Source organism: Pollicipes pollicipes, unplaced genomic scaffold (assembly GCF_011947565.3).
Source record: "Pollicipes pollicipes isolate AB1234 unplaced genomic scaffold, Ppol_2.1 Scaffold_2555;HRSCAF=2994_pilon_pilon_pilon, whole genome shotgun sequence".
Lineage (NCBI taxonomy): Eukaryota > Metazoa > Arthropoda > Thecostraca > Pollicipedomorpha > Pollicipedidae > Pollicipes > Pollicipes pollicipes.
In genome coordinates this window covers 8,435,373-8,455,591 of record NW_023596136.1, presented here as the reverse complement: position 1 = coordinate 8,455,591, position 20,219 = coordinate 8,435,373, and the positions used below count along the sequence as shown (strand labels likewise).

Sequence of the window (20,219 nt, the reverse complement as noted above, 5' to 3'; positions counted from 1 at the left end):
ACTCGGTGGTACTCAATAAAGCGCCACTTTCCATGTACAGCAATTCATGTAAAAACACTTGTAATGGGAGGAAACATCGGTATTTAACATGGTACGCTGAAACAACACGGTCTCAGGCTCTGTGCTAAGAAGCATAGGTGTAGATATATGGGTTTTCAGTTTATGACAGGCTGTGCGTGGTAACCACCCTCCAAAACGGCGGGTGGTTACGCACCGGGCTTAAACACACTCAGAAATAGAGGGTGGCTACGCACCGGGCGTATGCACCCTCCAACATGGAGGATGGCTACGATACGCACAGCCAGAGAAAAATGGTGCATAAATATACAAAGAAGGTGCCACAGACGGCCACCTACTTAAGCTCCACCATGATCGCGCCACTCACGCTCCACCACGGTCACGCTACTCACGATCTACCAGCTAACTGGTTTTAAAAACGGATTAACATTCATGCCCTTTGCCTTCCGGATAACACACGAGGCCCTTTACGTCCCAGCCGAATAATAGAGACAGGCAGCACTCTCAACCGATTTACCGAGCCAGCGCAAGTGCAATGCCTGGCGGACCCGTCCACGCCGACCAAAAGGGATTGGAGTCAGTCACTCCGCTGACTCCTGCGGACAATACACTGTATTTATGGATTTTAATGCGCTGTAACCCATATCATTGAAAAATAGGATAATTTATGTTCCAATTCATTGATGTTTTGTTCCAGTAAACCCTTCTTCTTAACTTGCAGGACCAAAGTTATGGGTTCGTGTTACTCTGGTGTTCTGGTGTTTTTGCCGGAGTGAGATGGCTGTCTCTGAACGTTTTTTTTTTGCCCTTACTAGCAACCTTTTCGTGCCTTAAAATTATATTTCTATAAAGCCTGAATTTACCAGCCTATTTCACCATTTACACCCTTAACACGCATTCGGGTGAGGTGTCAAATTGAGCCCCCCCCCCCCCCCCCTCCCGGAAGGGATTCCCGGAAGGATTTCCGAACGGCCGGACCCGTAGCCAGCGCGCAATTTGGGATGGTGTCTGTAGACAATTGAAACGGCGGATTGTCTGACATATAAAATTCAGGTGTATACCCTTGTAAGTTCGCTGACCTGTGGACAGGTCAAGTCAGGCCATGGTTTCAGCGAAGGGCACTGTTCCTCTACGGGGAATCGTCGGATCCGATCAAACAACGAGCGATGTCTGGCTTCGTTGGACGAAGCCAGACATCTCTGGGATACTCTCTTATGCAACAAAACAATTGAATTAACGAATAGCATTGACCTAGGAACAGACGGAACGTCAGACCAAGGTCAAAACAAACCTGTTTTATTACTCTAGGGCTTGCTGTATGGGCTGGTTTCTGGTGCTCATTTCGAATATATTGATAGCAGGAACCGCGTTATATACCTTCAATTGACTTTGTATAGGTCAGAATAAGTCACGGACCTAAAATGACTCAGGTCAACGTTTTGTTTTCAGGAACATACTGCCAGCGTAATCTTTGTCGCTTATCCAGATGCAAAACTCAGAACGGTCTTATATTTTTGGGTCCTCGTGACCTTTAAAAGGTAAAAAGGTCACTGACCTTAACTGAGCGTGTAACATTTTTCTTAGAACAGTTGCCTAGTTCTAGGGGCCCTTTGGAGACAACCTGAAATTTGACCTTGTTTGCCCTATCTGGCCTGAAGGTCATGACCTAGGAACTTAACACTTTAACTTGAGTGAGTTCACGTACAGGTCAACACACCCTGTGAATTTGGTGTCTGTAGCTCTCTTAGTTCCCGGGATCTGAGGAGGGGGTCAAATTGACCGCCTCCACCCGAGCGAATGGTATCCAGCCGGCCACCCAGGCGTGTGTTTAAAGGTCAAACAATGTCACTTACCTTAACTGCGCGTGTAGCATTTTCTTAGAACAGTTGCCTAGGTTCTACTGGTCCTTTGGAGACCAATCTTGGAATTTGGCCTTGTGTTACCTTATTTTACCCGAAGGTCATGATCTAGTAACTTCAAACTTTGACCTAAGAGAGTTCGCGTACAGGTCAATGCAAGTCCTTCGTCATAATCGTGATACCCATCTCTATACAGCTTCCCTCCAAATGTTTACAAATCTGTTCAAGGCATGAGCGCGAGCAGAATATTTATGCTCTTGACAAATCAGTCACCAGCAGGCGAATTATCAAAACCAGTTGGAGATTTGGGCTATGTTTAACCTCCAACCTGAGCTGGGAGGTGGGCGCAAGGCGCCGAATAGTTGAGACGTTTCCAACACTGAATTGCGAGTGATTCTCTTATTTGCATTGTCATAACACAGTGGTTGCGCGTGAATAAGCGGCCGTCTGTGGTAGGTGCTTGGTTGCGTCGTTTTCTATGACCGTTCATTGCATCCTTGGCAATAAATGCGGTTCGTCGTCAATGGTAGGTTAAGTTATATTCAAGTTTGAGTTGGTCTGCGTAGGGCGTAGGAAGTGAGAGCTTTGCAAATCTACAGACTGGTGCTATTCTGGTGCTCGTTTCTCATTTCCCAGTGTTGTTCAAAGGCAATTTAATTCAACATTCACACTTTATTTTTCACATTTCCATACATGCTCAATCTTATACATTGGTGGCAACACAGGCTGCTTGCTGTTGGGCGTCTTAGTCTGGTAGGCGCAAGATTTGTGCTCTTGCAGATATCAATACATGGCTCATGATGGAAGCAGCAAGCCTCAAGCTGTTGCATCTTCTGGTTTAATTTTGTCCTGAAACAGAGAGATACAGTGAGTTTTTTTTCTTCAAAAAAATGTTTTTGTTGCACCATGATGAAGTACAACATATGTCATTTTACCTGGCCACAATCCTGGAGTACAAAATCTTCTGGCATACATTATACCTGGACACGTCAAGTTTTCCAACACTGTTTTGCCGCGTTGCACTCGTTACCAACTGACGTGGGGGGGAGGGGGAGGGGGCGAACATATCGAAGATGCAGAATGGGTGGTGAAGGAGTGATTATTCGAACCCAGTAATGACCAGAACCCGGTAATAATTATGACGTCATGTGGAATGCCACTGTGTGCGTGCCACACATGTCAACATTCATTGCGTGGTCAGCACACCATAGACGAAGGATCGGCGCTTTTGAATAGATAACAATGTGCCCACCGTTTCCCTGGCCTTGGATTGTGGTCGTGCCTGGCGTGTCCCGTGGCCTGTGTGGCGCGTCAGCCGGTGACGGTCCGCCTCGCCGCCGGCGGCAGGTGTTCTGGTGGTGAAGACGCGTCTGGTGCGGAACCCGGTGCCGGACGGCGGCGGCGGCGGCGGCACCGTCTTCTTTGTGCGCCGCGACCAGCACCGCTACCTACAGGTACGGCGGCGTCGCGCCCGCGTCTGTCGCTACAGATGCTCTGCCGGACGGAGGCTGTGCGCGATGGGAGCGTGTGTTGGTACGGAACAGCGGCCGCTGGTGGTTCCCTCCACGTTAGCTGCGTGTGGGTGTGACACTGTCCTTGGTATGAATACTTTCCCCAAGCTGTGCATGACAGGGGCCAATTTGCGTGCCTGCCCATGAGCTGGTTGATGGCGTTGCCCTCCCGCCCATGAAAGCAACACGGCTTGTGTGTGATCGAACGTCATGGCTTACGCCGGCTTGTGTCCCGCTCTGACCAGGCCATGCGGGCGTCAGTGCCGTGTCATGACGTGACGCCGTGTCATGACGCTGTACTGTGCCGCTGTGTGTCGTGACGCCGTGTGCCGTGACGCCGTGCTGTGCGCCGTGTGCCGTTTGCCGTGCCGTGATGCCGTGTGCCGTGACGCCGTGTGCCGTGACGCCGTGTGCCGTGACGCCGTGCCGTGACGCCGTGTGCCGTGACGCCGTGTGCCGTGACACCGTACCGTGACGCTGTGTGCCACGACGCCGTGTCGTGCCGCCGTGTGCAGTGCCGCCGTGCTGTGACGCGACGCGGCCGCTGGCAGAACGTGGAGGCGCGGGAGGAGGCCGGCACACCGGCTATCGTGGAGGCGGTGCGGGCCGGCCTCGTGCTCCAGCTGAAGGAGGCGCTCGGCCCGGAGCAGATTCGACTCTGGGACGATGCGATCGTCAGGTGAGCCGGCCAGCACCAGATCACGCCTATCCGCCGGGATATATAGCTGCATATGTTCACAATCTGTGGAATGGATTGCCAGCACCGAGCTACCGCCTCCCATGTGATGGAATGTAGTCTCCCCCCCCCCCCCTCACCCTGCGTCACCGAGCGCTTCGACCCGCTTCAGCCGTTGCCAACTTCGGCAGTGTTGACACAAGTGAAGCTGACGTGTTGGATTTGCGGTAAAAACGTCATGTTGACCCAAGCTCAGAGTTGGCCAGGAGGCTCGGTGACACCTTCCGTCAACATTGAGGTGGCCACATCATCATGAAGTGTGCTATCAGGGAGCGTGTGTCGCAGCTTTGAGATGCGTTTGATTGTGTTTTTCGTCAGAGTGACGGTCCGGAAGTCGGTGATAATGTGCCGTATGAAGACGGCCGGTCTGTGTGTGCGTTGACCAAAGCAAGATGAACCGACTAAGGTTTCCCTGTATCAGCTTGTCTCCGTAGCCTTGATATTCATCTGAAGGCCGATGCACTTTAACCCGGGTCGATCAAGCTTGAAGACCCTGCTGCCGTGTTCAAATGAGTATGAAACGTTGGGGTTTGGTTAGGTTAGCTTCTCTCGCTCTTGTTCTTTCTCTCGCTCTCGTTTTTTTCTCTCTCTCCCTCTCTCTCTCTCTCTGTCCCCCTCTCTCTGCCCCCTCTCTCTCGCTCGGCCTTAAACGAAAGGCGTCTCAGAACTGTGATATGAAGCAACCAGAGGTGATGGAGTGAGGCGGCAGCCATCCTGGCTCGACGCCGATGCTTGACGTGCAGAGGAAACCCAGCCAGGGCATGGCTTGGTCCAGAACGAGGGCCGTCCGTAGGCCTTCTCAGGAATAACGGCCGGAGCAAAGCTTTTAGTACACCGGTAACCCTGCGAGATCACGTCATCCCGTGCCGACGGCTCGAGTCCGTGCCGCCCTCCGTCTCACACACGCCCAGCCCCCCGGCCGCCAGTGACCGGCGGCCTCTCCGTCGGCAGCCGGTTCCTGCGTGAGGCACGCTCCATGCCTAAGCTGGTGCTTCTGGGACCACGCGCCACGTCCTGCCCGCGCCTGCCCATCTTCTCCTTCCTGGTGGCGACACCCAGCGGCGCCTTCCTGCACCACAACTTTGTGGCGGCGCTGCTAAATGACCTGCTAGGCGTGCAGACGCGCGGCGGGTGCGCATGCGCCGGCCCTTACGCCCAGGACCTGCTGGGGATCGACGAGGCGCTGGCCGAACGCTACGAGCGGACCATCGCTGAGGACAGGTGAGAACAGCAGACGCGATAGACACGGACCATCGCTGAGGACAGGTGAGAACAGCAGACGTGACCGGCGCGGACCATCGCTGAGGACAGGTGAGAACAGCAGACGCGATAGACACGGACCATCGCTGAGGACAGGTGAGAACAGCAGACGTGACCGGTGCGGACCATCGCTGAGGACAGGTGAGAACAGCAGACGCGACAGGCGCGGACCATCGCTTAGGACAGGTGAGAACAGCAGACGCGACAGGCGCGGACCATCGCTTAGGACAGGTGAGAACAGCTGACGCGACAGGCGCGGACCATCGCTGAGGACAGGTGAGAACAGCAGACGCGATAGACACGGACCATCGCTGAGGACAGGTGAGAACAGCAGACGTGACCGGTGCGGACCATCGCTGAGGACAGGTGAGAACAGCAGACGCGCTAGACGCGAGCCATCGCTGAGACAGGTGGAGAACAGCAGACGTGGCCGGTGCGATCCATCGTTAGGCAGGTGAGAACAGCAGACGCTAGACACGGACCATCGCTGAGGACAGGTGAGAACAGCAGACGCGACAGACGCGGACCATCGCTGAGAACAGGTGAGAACAGCAGACGCGACAGACGCGGACCATCGCTGAGAACAGGTGAGAACAGCAGACGTGACCAGGAGACAGCTTGGCACCTGGGTAGCGTGATCCCCGAGGGACAAGGCTAACCACAGTGTGTTAAGTTGCGAAGAAAGATCTACGTCGTTGTGCCTGAAATGGCCGGAAGTCACCTTGCTCTCGCATTGTGTCATGTTACATATTTTTTTCATTTCTTCATGGGACCCAAAGTTCGTTTTAGCTCTTTCTTTGTTTGTTTGAGGGGGGGGGGGGATTTTTGCCTTTTCAGCGAGTGCCTGGTAATTCAACACCCAGCGGGATTTCAGTGTGTGTGTGTCGTTCGCAGCCGGCTGGACCGGACCCACCTGCGGCGCCAGGGCGAGTACTCCTCGTACGAGCTGCTGCGGCCTGGCTTCACGCGCGTCACGCTCAGCTACCTGCTGTCGGAGGACGAGCTGGAGCACGTCATCACTGCCCTCAGGTCAGTCACGCGACGTCGCACTCGGCTACCGGGGGACGAGCTGGATGACATCATCACGACCCTTAGGTCAGTTATATATCGTCATGAAATATTTCGATGAAAACGAAGCGACTTGTCAACCACGCCTGTTAGGTCAGTTGGGTTTGGATTTCTACTGTGCCTGCTCACCTCAATCAGTACGCATGTATGCTTATGTACGTCAATGTCTGCGGGCTGATTGGTCCGTGTGAGGTAAGGCGTGGTCACGCACCAGACTTAGGTCCGTGCGTGTTTGGCAGGGCCCTACGGCAGTCGTGACCCGGCTGCCCAAGGAAAGCGGTGGACCGCTGCTGATGACTGATGACTGACCATCAGTTGGTGAGGTGTTCGCCTGTGTCGGCTGGCAGCAGGGACCGCTGCTGACCCCGCTCGGCTGTTGCAGGCTGGTGAGCGAGCACGGCTGGAAGCTGCTGCCCCAGTATCGGGTCAACCCGGAGACCGGCGAGTGGAGGCACCACTCCAACCTGGTGCGTGTGGCGCCGGTCCGCCGTCCGCTCAGCACCTGACGCATCAGGCGCCGGTTCGCCGCTCGCTTACAGCTGTTTTGTGATGACTTATCGTCGGGTGATGCCATGTAAATCTCGAAACACTTGTCCAATTGAAGCTTGTCATATGCTTTTAGATCTCCCATTTAGTGACAACTTCTGCATAGTGGTCCTGTCGTTCATCTATCGGATTCTGGCGTGTAGCATTGTGACCGCAACGGTGTATCGGCTGTATCCAGTGTACCGGCCGTATCCAGTGTATCGGCTGTGCCCAGTGTACCAGCTGTATCTAGTGTATCGACTGTATCCAGTGTATCGGCTCTATCCAGTGTATCGGCTGTATCCAGTGTATCGACTGTATCCGGTGTGTCGGCTGTATCCGGTGTGTCGGCTGTATCCAGTATATCGGCTGTATCCAGTGTGTCGGCTGTATCCAGTGTATCGGCTGTGCCCAGTGTACCGGCTGTATCCAGTGTATCGGCTGTGCCCAGTGTACCGGCTGTATCCAGTGTACCAGCTGTATCCAGTGTATCGGCTGTGCCCAGTGTACCGGCTGTATCCAGTGTACCGGCTGTATCCAGTGTATCGGTTGTGCCCAGTGTACCGGCTGTATCCAGTGTATCGGCTGTGCCCAGTGTACCGGCTGTATCCAATGTATCGGCTGTATCCAGTGTATCTGCTGTATCCAATGGATCGGCTGTATCCAGTGTATCAGCTGTATCCAGTGTATCGGCTGTGCCCAGTGTACTGGCTGTATCCAGTGTATCGGCTGTATCCAGTGGATCTGCTGTATCCAGTGGATCAGCTCGCGTGCGCGGAATGCCGCTCGTACCGTCCGTGACGTACGCGCGGCTCTTCCGCTTCGCGAGCCGCATGCCGTATGCCGGCTCCATGAAAGACCGCCCTGCTTTCTGGTCGGTGCACCAGATACAGGTCAAACACGCCTGCTGCGGTGTTCCCAGCCTGGCTGTCCCGTCCATCTCGCCGAGGCTGTAGTCGTCTGTTGCGCCAAGGTCGGCTGCGGTGCCGACGGGCAATGTCGCTGACCCAATCCACGCTGGTACGGGCGACCCGGCTACCTCGAGCGGTGACCCCGGCCCGGCCAGTGCCCACTCTTGGATCCGGCGCGGCGACCTGGGGATCCTGTGACCTGGTGATCCTGTGACCTGGTAGTCCGCTGACCTGGTGATCCGGTGACCTGGTAGTCCGCTGACCTGGTGATCCGCTGACCTGGTGATCCGGTGAACTGGTAGTCTGCTGACCTGGTGATCCTGTGACCTGGTGATCCTGTGACCTGGTGAGTCCTGCTGACCTGGTGATCCGGCTGACCTGTGAGTCCGCTGACCTGGTAGATCCGCTGACCTGGTGATCCGGTGAACTGGTGATCCGGTGAACTGGTGTTCCGGTGAACTGGTGGACCCGATGACCTGGTGGTCTGGTGATCTAGCATTGGGGTGACCTGGAGCCCCGGTGGACCGTTGCGCGACCCCGTCAGGTTCTGAAGGAGCGCCGCTGGCTGGGCGACATCCGCTACGGCTCGGGCCGCATGGAGTACCGGCAGCGGTCGGCCCACCCGCCGGCGCCGGAGCTGCGCGCCTGCGCCGCCCGCGCCCGCGCCCTCATCGACAGCGCCAAGAAGGTGCGCCCGCCCGCCGCCTAGGGCTGCCGTCGGGATAATTTGTACCACTTTTGTGTGACCAGGCCAGCGGAAACTTCCAGCGGCGCTCTTGCATCCGTCGTAAGAACGGGTCGGCTTTCAGGACTTCTTTAGTTTTCATCTGAATCAAAATGATTCGAGGAATGGTGGATTGGTTTCATGACTAATGACTGCTATCACAACATGGCTATTTCCCTCATTCCCCATGATTATGGTGCTTCGGGTTGTTTGTTTCATGCGTCATTTTCAATTGGTAGGCTCGCGAATGTCCGTCATGTTTTGTTATGTTTTGCATTCCCATTCATATCCGCTTCGACACATGACCGTCTCCTTAACCTCTGCCGCTCTGACCTGATCCCTGGCCCGGCAGAACTGCCCGCGCCAGGTGCCCGACCACAGCGCCATGTTTGACGCGGCGGCGACAGAGCTGCGCTGGTTCCTGCTGCCGAACGAGGCGCGCCTAATGCTACATGGCACGGCCATCACCATGCGGCCGCCGTTCAAGCCGCGGGTGAGTGTCGGCGCCTCGGCGGAGCGGAACGGGGTGTGTCCGGCGTGGGCAGAGGCGCTGCTGTGGTCACTGGATGGGGCTCCGGTGGGCGGTGCTGGCTGGTGATCTTGCCTGACCGAGTATCTCGGAAGATCGATAAGCTCAGATAAGTGTTGCAGGTAGCTGCCTGGTTCTGGTATTGTGCGGAGTGATTGTATGGTGTGTTCTGAGGCTCATGTCTCGGCTGAGCTGACCGGGCCTTCCGTCGCCGTGCGCAGGTGTACTCCGGGCAGGGGCGGATGGCGCTTGGCCGCCGCCGGGCCATGTCCGAGAGCCGCGACCCGCCGGCGTCGGCTCGCGTCGACCAGCCGGAGTCGCCGCGGACGCCGGCGGCCGCGCCAGCCACACCGCTCCAGTACGCCGGCTCGCTGGATCGCGACCGCGGCCGACCGGCGCGCGCGCCGCCGGCCGCCGCCTCCTCGCCGATCGACACGCCCACGCGCCCGCCGCACATGAAGCAGCGCGCCATGAGCGTCTCGTGCGGTACCGACCGCCGGCTCTCGGACACGCGCTTTCTGGCGCAGGAGCTGCACAATCTGTTCTTCAGCGGCGCGCGGCCGCCGGCCATCCGGCGCCACGGCTCGGCCGGCCAGATGCCGGCCGCGTCGCCGCCGGCGCCGGTGCCTGGGCCGGCGGCGCGCGGCACCGGCGCCGGCGCCGACCGACGGAGCTCGCCGGACGGCGCCGAGAGCCGACCGGCGGCCAGCACCGAGGCGCCGGCGCGCTCGCAGCCGGTGGCGGCGTTGGTGTCAGCGTCGTGCGGTCGGCGCGTGGTGGCCGTGTCGGTGGTGACGCCCCCGGCCACGCCACCCCCCGTCGCCGCTGCCCCTGTCGCCGCCGCTGTGGTATTCTCCGTCAGCGGGAGTGACGATGCGGCCGAACGGAGCGCGGCAGCGCACGGCGGCGGCACGGGCGCGAGCGGCGCCGATCGGCTGGCAGCGCCGATCGGATGCTGTCGGGAACAGCCGGCCACTGACCACAGCCGACCGAGCAGCGGCCGGCCTCGCGAAGCACCAGGGGGTCAAGGCATTGAACCAAAGGTCACGAGCGTTCGTGAGATCAAAACTAGTGACAGCTGCAGTTCGAAAATTAGCGACAGCCGTGAGGCGACAGTCAGTGACGCCTCAGATGGCATTGTCAGTGACAGCTGCGATTCAAAAATGAGTGGCAGCAGTGTGGCACATATCGATAGCGGCGTAGGAACCCTCGTCAGTGACGCCCGCGATTCAGAAATCAGTGACGACAGTGGCGCGAAAACGAGTGACATCAAGGGCTCACCTTGCGGGGTCCGCCTCGAGTCCGAGTCCTACGATAGCTCTAGACTAGCCGGCGGCGAGCCCGGTGTCGCGGGGGCGGCGGGCGCCGGCCAGGCACCCTCCGGTGTGGTGAGCGGAGCGGACGGCGGCGGCCCGGACTCCGCGTCCGGAGACGGCGACGGACCGGCCGCCAGTCCGCCGAGCCCCGCCCACAGAGCGCCGGCCAAGGCCCAGCCGACCGGGCCCCAGTGGCATGCGCCGCCGCGGGCCATCTTCAAGAAAACGGCCGAGGTACGTGCATGGAGAAGACCGGTACGTAAAGGCTGGCATGCAAGCTTGGCGATCACTGAGGGTGGGACTGGATCACCACTCTTCATGCAACATTTTGCAGCATTGTACAGAATGCATGCTGCGACCTTCATTCTTTATGTTGTGTCCGTAGCATGCTGTACTATGCGTTGGACATGACGTTAGCATGCGCTATTGATCTAGCTATAGAAGCAGACCATCTAATCGTGTGGAATGCACCGATCATTCGGATCGTGTCTGACTGCTCCCATCTGCTGAGTCAGTCGGCTCTGGCACGCCTCAGCGTCGTCCGTCTTACCTGTCCGGCCCCGTCCTGCCCCCCCCCCTTCCTCTGTCCTGCCCCTGCCCTCCCTGTCCTGCCCGGACCTGCCGTGCCCTGCCCATCCTTCTCCTGCCCTGCCCTGTTCTGCTCTGCCCTGCCCTACCCTGTCCTGTCCTGTCCCGTCCTGGCCTGCCCTTGCCCTGCCCTGCCCTGCCCTGCCCTGCCCTGCCCTGCCCTGCCCTGCCCTGCCCTGCCCTGCCCTGCCCTGCTCTGCCCTAACGTGGCCTGACGCGGCGATCTCACGCCAGGCGATCGAGGAGTTCTCGATGCTGCGGCCGGACGACCGTGTGCTGGTCTGCCTCTCGGGCGGCAAGGACTCGCTCTCGCTGCTGCACGTGCTGCGCCAGTACCAGTTCGTGGCGGCCAGCCGTGGCGCGCCCTTCCACCTGGCGGCCGTCACCGTCGACCCGCAGAGCAGCGCTTACGACCCGCGCCCGCTGCGCCCCTACCTGGCCAAGCTCGGCGTGCCCTACTACTACGAGGTGCAAGGTCAGACCACCGGCAGCTCTGTTTATCTGTACCTGACTGTTTGCTGGCCTGTTTGTTTTTTGTTTGCTGGCCTGTCTGTTTTTTCATGTTTTTCATTTCTTACCTCTGGGCTCATGATGGAGTTTGCATTTCATGTGAGTGATTGAAACACGCTTGATGTGCTTCATAGCAGCGGTTCAAAATTTATGCAGCAGGGTGTGCAGGATATCAGTACATATTCATTCTGTCGGAATCCTGGCTCTCCTGTATCTCCACACACAATTCATTGGCGCTAATCCGCTGTTCTTTGACCCCGAAGCCAGACATCTGACCAGCCCGGCCATTCGTCAAGTCTGCGGCGTTTAGAGGTTGGATTGACCTCCGCCCGGTTCGATGCTGATTGGTTGAATTTGAAGCAGGGGAGGGGCCACCGGCAGTGGACCCCAAGCCGGGGTGTAATAGCATATAGAATATCGACATCCCTGTCACCCAAGTTGCTGAATATTGGAACACTGGTCATGGCCCGCTGCTATTTGTCTGCAGTGCAATAACGGCAACTGCTTAGTTATAAATAGAAAATGTAATGCTGGTAGTTATATTACGAGTATAACATAATGTTAATAGTAACATTACAACTAGAATATTGTGCTGATTTTTGAAGATTGGTGATGCTGGTTACCATACCTGATAACTGATTGTAGTGCAGATGGTTCGTACAAGTTTTTAAGGCCTTAAATGGAGCGCCCCACTTTTAGAGGATGTTTCAAAAACATACGTAAGTGAAACTTCAGGACCAGTTCCGTTGATAAATAGCACTGGGTAGTGTCATTGTAGCACTGTCAAGACATACTAAGGGTATTAATGTTAATTGTTTTCGGGTTCACGTTACGCCGTCGACTGTAACAGCACTATGCTTTTTCTTGCTCTCACGACCGCCGTCATCATGACAACTGCCGTGGCACCTCTGCTGGTGCGAATAAAAGAACGCTTGTGACTGGCCCAGCGGGAGGCAAAGGTCTGGTACCAAGAAAAGCACTGGTTGATGTTTGAAACAATGCGTCACGATGGTCCATGTCATGCTTTTCTCCCGTAGCTGCGGCCACTTCAAATAGAAATCGTGAGCTATACACAACGATTTGGATAAAACTGGTGTTTCCGATTGAATCGTAGATACACAAAGGTGGCACACTCCCTGTAACCCCCCCCCCCCCCCCGAAAATCAACTGATCGTGCTTGCCGTCTGAATTTTGCAACTAACGCCGTTACGACCATACAATACCGCGTGCCTATCCAGAAACCAAGGGACGGAACTGCGTGGTGCTGCTGCTGACGACGCCACGCGTGATAGTAGGGAAGACACCCAGGAGTGATTACGTCAAAGCACAGGAAATGAAACATAAACCAAATAAGCCAAAACCCTCGTCAAGCGAGAGCCCCAGCGTCCTCCGAGATTTTCCGGAAATGACCTAACCCGCTGAAAGTGTGGTGCCTCCTCATTGAGATCATTTCGGTCGCGCGATACGTTAAGGCACACTAACGAACGGCTGTGGAACATGAGTTCTGATGAACTTCCCCATTGACGTGGTCTTGGCGTCGATTGGTCACGTACGCTGATGTTTGGTGTAGCCAGTCTGACGTAGTTTGACGCCAAGGAGGCGATGCTGCTGTCCGCGGGGTCTTCAGTTTTGGAGGTGGTATGGGCCCTTGACCGGTGAAGGTGTGAAAACACCCGTCCAGCGAGAGCTCATCAGCACGTCACTGTGTCCGTCTGCTTGTGCTCTACAACGTGGATCTCTCAGTCCAAAACCCCATGTGGCGGGTGATATAGTCCCTCTGATATATCAAGCATGTTCCTACACTCCATGTGCCAAGTTTTGTTTAGGAGCGTGCTGTGCTGTGACCAGCAGCCGACGCAATGTGCGTAGGCCGCGTACATCAGAACAATTTGTCTCGCACCGTCACAAAGATCAAGCTCAGCGATGTTTGTAAATCGGATGGAACCCAATGCTCGAAGGCTAGTCTTTAGTACCGGGCAGAAGCCAACATAAGAGCACAACACAGCTACACGCCCGGCCAGGGAGGCCGCCTGTCCTCGGCGGTCGTCGCTGCCGTGTGACGACCGGCAGCGGTCGGCAGGTATCCTGCGTCAGGCGGAGGAGGTGGAGTGCAGCAGCATCTGCAGCTTCTGCTCGCGCATGAAGCGGGGCCGCCTGTACGCGGCCGCCCGCCGCCAGGGCTACAACGTGTTGGCGTTCGGCCAGCACCTGGACGACGTGTCCGAGAGCTTCCTCATGTCGGTCTTCCACAACGGCCGGCTGCGCACCATGAAGGCGTGCTACGCGGTCACGTAAGTTGGTCCCTGCGACGTAGGAGGCAAGCCGGCCCGCCGCCGGCGGTCCGCAGCTGTGCACCGTCACGTGGCGAGCTCGGCTATCCATAAATGCTCGCCGGCGTCTCAAGTCTTTGGTCAAAGCGTGCAGAACTATATTAGACGTGCTCGTGGTGTGACCAGTCTCCCGCTACTCACATCCGTGGCGTGACCAGTCTCCCGCTACTCACATCCGTGGTGTGACCAGTCTCCCGCTATTCACATCCGTGGTGTGGCCGGCCTCCCGCTACTCACATCCGTGGCGTGACCAGTCTCCCGCTACTCACATCCGTGGCGTGACCAGCCTCCCGCTATCCGAGGCGTGGTCAGCCTCCCGCTGTTCACGTCCGTGGCGTGACCAGCCTCCCGCGGTTCACATCCGCGGGCGTGACCAGCCTCCCGCTGTTCACACTTGTGGCGTGGCCATCCTCCCGCTTTTCACGTCCGTGGCGTGACCGGCCTCCCGCGGTTCACATCCGTGGCGTGACCAGCCTCTCGCTGTTCACACTCGTGGCGTGGCCAGCCTCCTGCTTTTCACACTTGTGGCGTGGCCAGCCTCCCGCTTTTCACTTCCGTGGCGTGGCCAGCCTTCCGCTGCCCGCGTCAATGGCGTGATAATCTTCCGACCGCGACTATGTCCGTGACACGGCCAGCCCCCCCCCCCCCCCTGCCACCGCGTCCATGGCGTGAACCTGTGTTGCGGCGCGTGCTCGGCAGCGAGGAGGACCTGCGCGTTATCAGGCCGCTCATCTACGTCCGCGAGAAGGAGCTGCGCCGCTTCGCCGAGTCGCGCGGCCTGCCGGTCATCCCCGAGAACTGCCCAGCATGCTTCGAGGAGCCCAAGGTGGGTTGGCGGCCGACGGCTCGTCGGACCCGCGGGCGCCAGCCCCGCTCTGCTGCTCTGTTATCGGGGACGGATTGGCGAAGTATAGAGGGGGGGGGGGGGGGGCGGGTAGTTGATAACCATGAGAAGCAGCTGCTGTTTTATACGACGCGGTGGTGTGATAGTGTAAGCCGCAGCGGTGTGTGAACAGACGTTGAATGATTTGTATGGATAGCGGACAGTTTTGTTATTTTCCTCAAAAGCCCAGCCGTAACATCGCGGACATAAATCGCTGGTAGGTCATTTTGTTTACGAGCGAGGCTGCCGACTAAGTAGGCCACGCGCGAACGACGATAGACTATCAGGTGGGACAGTTCAGCTCTGCCCGGCCATCACGCTGTCTAGAAGGTAATATTTTGGCAACAGCAGGCCGCTGGTTGCTTCAGCTTTCAGTGACAAGGACTGCGGTTCTGATGAGATCTGGAGGTTTTACATTGCACAGTTGCCACGATTTTACCCCCCCCCCCCCCCCCCCGCCCCGCCGCATTCAACTAGCATGGCAACAGTTAGATGCGGACTTCCAAGATGCGGACAAAGCTGAGAACACAATTCGAAACCACGCGTGAGCAAACCATGGATCCGTCCGTTTGTGGACGTTGTAAGGATTGCTGTCAGGCCTCATCAACGAGAGCAGATGAATGTATGAAACCGAATTCAGGACGCAAGCGTTTGCGTGGATTACAACTCAATACCTCTTCACAGAATTGTCTGGACCGTAGCTGTAACATCGACGTGGACGATGCTCGGTGACATGGGGACCGGAAAGCGGCCGGTGGTGCCGACTCCGAAACCCATCTAAAACACAACTCGTGGTGGCGTGATGAGGCGGGATTACGCCAGATAACGTACACAAGCGCGGGATTACGCCAGATGAGATATACAGGCGTGTTCTGCACACGCCTTCCATTACGGTCATTATTAACCCAGCATATGCGCTGTTGTATTACTTTCCATCACGATAGTTAAAACCGTGTAGCATTGTAAATTCGTCGATGTCGTGGATTCAAATTGACAGGCATGACCGCTTTCGGGCGGCGCACATTCAGACAGCCATGTTTGTGAATTTGCGAACAAATGCTACGTCGGGACCTCCATCTTGAGTTCTGTAGACCTCCAAGCGGGGTGATGGAGCCCACCGGTATCGGTGACCGAAGGCGCCCAGTTTTCGTGTTTTTTTGGGGGGGAGGGGGGAGGCACCATCCGTATGATAGTTTACGCCTATCCCGTGTGTCATTGCCTCGTATGATCACGACACATGATCATGATCAGTACATGTTCGCATGCGCGTGACGTGATCATGTCACATGACCAGTATCATGACTCGACTGACGGATGTCTACATGATTCACAACATATCTGCATTGACCATTCATGGCCACCGAACAATATCTAGCACTCAAACTGGTGTGCGTGACTCATTGCTCACCAAGCGCGGTGGCGCCGGAAGAGTACCGTGGACACCACATGAGACGCCCCTGTCTCGGCAGGCCGCGTGCGTAGGTGGTCGGAGCTGCATGACATCAGTGGCATTAAGGGCTGTCAGTGACTGGCTTACTTCCATAGATAAAGTTCTTTCGACGACGCTGCCGCTCTTGTGTATCAGGACCGTATGGTGTAGGTGTTGACTAGCTGACCATTATTACCAGTAATATTCGGTGCGCGCCGTTAGACGAGCCAGGTGGTAAGAGACGTGGGTGGAGCATCAGGTGGACGCCAGAACCTAAAACAGTCGGGCTCGGACGCCTTTAAAAATCACACAACACGATATTCGTAATGCAACGCATTTCTTTCACGACAGCTTGACAGAAAATGAGCCTCACTGCGACAGAGTTCATGCGTTTATTCGCAATCAGATTTCTCGAAAGTTGGCTGGGGCAAGGCGGGCAGTTTCAGCCGGCGAAATCGATATACGAAACAAAACAAAATTATTGCGTTTTCAGGAGGCTCTAGCCCCCTCAACTTGGACTCTATTCCCCAACTTTGTGAAAAGTGGATCAAATCGGGGCAGTTTGTTGGCTAATTTGGGGTGGGTTTCGTCATTGTTAATCTCCCATTGCCGTTTGGATGGGACGCCTGCCATCCAGATCTGGGTCCGGTTGTTCGATGGGACGCCTGACATCCAGATGTGGGTCCGGGTACGGCCCGGGTTCGGCAGCTTCTTTGCAGTTCTCAAATGTTATGTTTCCCACGTTGCTCGAGTGGGAGGTAAGATGGAGGGCATCGTCCAACTGTTATGTTTCCCACGTTACTCGAGTGGGAGGTAAGATCGGGGGCATCGTCATATTGTTATGTTTCCCACGTTACTCGAATGGGAGGTAAGATCGGGGGTATCGTCATATTGTTATGTTGCCTACGTTACTCGAGGCGGGACTGACTGGTCAGGCAAGTGAGGAGGTGTTTAAGTGCCGAGTTTTCTGTTAGTTAATGTTCAAATATTAACGTATATATTAACGTGTGTAAACAAATGTTAACGTATATAAATATTCTTAGAATATTTTCTGCCAGCGCGCGATCACGGGCAGATGTTATTCATCCCCGCAGCTGTTCTTCACCAGTCGTTCTGTTGACCCCAGGAGCTGGCACTGGGCCAGCAGCTGCGCGTGAAGCAGCTGCCGGCCCAGCGGGTGGTGCTGCTCCCGCGTTAGTTCCCCGCCTAACCGTGGTGCCGGCCCCCAGGAGCGGCACCGCGTGAAGCAGCTGCCGGCCCAGCGGGTGTGTGCTGCTCCCGCGTTAGTTCCCCGCCTAACCGTGACGCCGTCCCCCAGGAGCGGCACCGTGTGAAGCAGCTGCCGGCCCAGCGGGTGGTGCTGCTCCCGCGTTAGTTCCCCGCCTAACCGTGGTGCCGGCCCCCAGGAGCGGCCACCGCGTGTGAAGCAGCTGCTGGCACAGCAGGAGGTGTTGTTCCCGCACCTGTTCGAGTCGCTCCGGGCGGCGCTGCGGCCGCTGTACGCCATCACACGCACCGGTGTCGAGAGTCGCCTGTTCGGCCGAGCCGCCGCCGAGCCGGACGAGGGACGAGGACGTGCCTTGCGCCGGCGGCCGGGCGCAGCGGACCGCCTGAGGGCACCGCGGCATCCCCAGGGGAGGTGGGGTGCCGAGCTCGAGCCAGGCCGGCCCGCTGTACAATCTGACACGTGACAGGGCAGCGGAAGAGGTTGGTCCTGGGTGACAGGGCAGCGGAAAGAGGTTGGTCCTGGCGCCCGATACGAGCGCCGTTGCCGGGCGCCAGACGAGCGCCATGTCGTTCGTGTGACTGGAGTGCAGGATGCCAGCTCAGGAAGCCGTTCGCAGACTCCGACGTCACGGCAGGCAGCCGGCTGTGGGTCCATGTTGCGTGAGGCCCAGCCCCACCCCGTTATAGCGTTGTCAGCCTTGTTCTCCACGAACCACGCCACTGGCGCGAATTGCAATGCTTCGCCAAGCGTCGGTTGCATTGAGCGGCAAATAATGCAACGCTACGCATCGGCCCGCATATGATTTGGTTGAAATCTAAGCTAAAGTTTGAACTCTCACTGTCCATGAAACTGCGTGAGGTTCTTTCCCGCCTGATGGCGAGGTGGGATGCGACCAGTTCTTATCGGCCCATAGGGCTGTGTTGGCGCTTGATCAGTGCGGCCCCGCGGATGTTTTAGTAGATTCATGATGGCCGTGTGTGGCCCTGTCGCTCACCCAACGCCGTCGGCTCGAACGCAGAGGCGAGCGTGCAACAACAGCACGTATTCGAAGGCCTCTATGGCTTGCTGGATCGAAGAAAGCTTGTCGCCAGCCGCAGCACGCCGTACGTCGCGTGAATGTCTCTCGTTGAGCTGTTGACTGGCTGGTGACATTTTCCGCCAACAAGGAGCAAGTGTCGGATCATGTTTTGTCACACTTTTGGCGGTACAGCACCATCACAGCAAAAAAGTGATGCCAAATTTGGCAGTTGGCAGCACTGTGTGTAATTATAGGGCTCCATGTACCCGCGCCGACAAGCTGCTGGTTCGGATGCTGTAACCAATGACCGCTGAGCATGCGCTGTTTTGCACGCGCTCACGAGGACGCCGCAAACCACCTTCCAAGTACTCTGATGGTACGAACAAACGAAACGTTGTTTCGCTGGAGGTTCGGACCGAGTGTAACCTCGTAAGCCTCGCTGAAAGCCCGCCAGCGTCGAGAGTCCACGCGGTGGAGGACATGGCCGCCGGGATGAGTCCACAGCTAGCCGAGGCCGCGGTCAATGGCCCCCAAGGTCTTGATCCCGACGGGTATCCCAGCTCCGCCGCGCGGCATCCCGTCGGTGCGCACGCCCCGTGAGTCAGCTATCGCTGCGCGCCCTCTCCTCTCACAAGTGAGAACGGGTCCGGTCCGACGCCCCGCCCCGGCCCGGTGGCCAGCGCGCGCGCACCGACGTCCGTCTGCCGCGTGTCACCCAGAGCTTAACGGCGCCGGCCGGGCCGGACGGCCCCCGTCCGTCCCTGTCGTGTGGCGTCAGCGCGCGCTCCGAGGAGGCCGCCGTCCGTGGCGGGCCTGCGCTCGCTCGCCGGCGCCTGCCGACGACAGAGCAGGACTGACTGCGTCCGGACACGGGACACAGGACACGGCACGGTCCGCTGTAGCGGCCGGGTGCTGGTCTTTCCGTGCTGCCCCTGCGATCAGTGTTAATGTGTCGCCGCGCGGGCTGTGCTGCGCTGGATGGTGTCGCAGGCGAGTGCAGCACGTCATGTCGATAGAGGTCGCACAGAAGTGGTGCCAGGTCTCAATTGTGCGCTGCACGTTACAATACAGAGTGCCTCGTAAGCTCTTATCTTGCCACGAGCATGGGAAGCGGGACGTTTGAAGCTGAGAAGTGGAACTGATCTTGTGACAGTAACATCAGCATATAACATAACTTGTAACATCAGCGATGAAAACAACTTCAAGTACGACGACGAAAACCTGCCGTATTCTACGATCGCATCCCAATAAACGGTGCGTGAAACATTAAAATAACCAGAACAGTGTCTCCGTAACACTAACAGCTTGCCGGCACGTGTCTCACATCGCAGAAGTACGTTACTGGCCGAAAGGCTCCGCTAATTATGCAACTACAGTAGAAACCTAGCATACCATCGCAGCGTTCCCCTGGGCCGCCCACTGCTTGCACTGCGACCGCCGCGCAAGTCGCCCACTGCTTGCACTGCAACCGCCGCGCAAGTCACGCACTGCTTGCACTGCGACCGCCGCACAAGTCGCCCACTGCTTGCACTGCAACCAGCCGCGCAAGTCACGCACTGCTTGCGCTGCAACCGCCACGCAAGTCGCCCACTGCTTGCACCGCAACCGCCGCGCAAGCCGCCCACTGCTTGCACTGCGACGGAACCACTGCGCAGGTCGCCCACCGCTTGCACTGCAAATGCTGCGCAGATCGGCCACTGCTTGCCATCATCGGCTCCACACCTTGCTGTATATTTGTGTCCTGAAACAGCACAGGGCGCGCTCTAACACAGATGG

At 57.3% G+C, this 20,219-nt stretch overlaps 1 protein-coding gene across 1 annotated transcript; it reads left to right on the top strand.

Annotated features, from left to right (window-relative positions):
- The first annotated feature begins 275 nt into the window (after positions 1 to 275).
- On the top strand, positions 276 to 19,300 carry LOC119108188 (uncharacterized). Its single transcript, XM_037231767.1, has 16 exons — positions 276 to 396; positions 3,225 to 3,331; positions 3,940 to 4,067; positions 5,076 to 5,345; positions 6,279 to 6,413; positions 6,835 to 6,919; positions 8,433 to 8,576; positions 8,965 to 9,105; positions 9,363 to 9,437; positions 9,876 to 10,691; positions 11,280 to 11,520; positions 13,636 to 13,846; positions 14,585 to 14,711; positions 17,427 to 17,462; positions 17,604 to 17,772; positions 19,290 to 19,300. The coding sequence occupies exons 1-16, from the start codon at positions 276 to 278 to the stop codon at positions 19,298 to 19,300; spliced, it is 2,817 nt and encodes a 938-aa protein (XP_037087662.1).
- The last annotated feature ends 919 nt before the right edge of the window (positions 19,301 to 20,219 follow it).

Bases quoted from the DNA above. Each gene is read 5' to 3' on its own strand.
- LOC119108188 (XM_037231767.1), top strand. From the start codon at position 276: ATGGAGGATGGCTACGATACGCACAGCCAGAGAAAAATGGTGCATAAA. The intron at 5,346-6,278 runs GTGAGAACAGCA...TGTCGTTCGCAG, and splicing joins CGGACCATCGCTGAGGACAG to CCGGCTGGACCGGACCCACC. The intron at 6,920-8,432 runs GTGCGTGTGGCG...CGACCCCGTCAG, and splicing joins GGAGGCACCACTCCAACCTG to GTTCTGAAGGAGCGCCGCTG.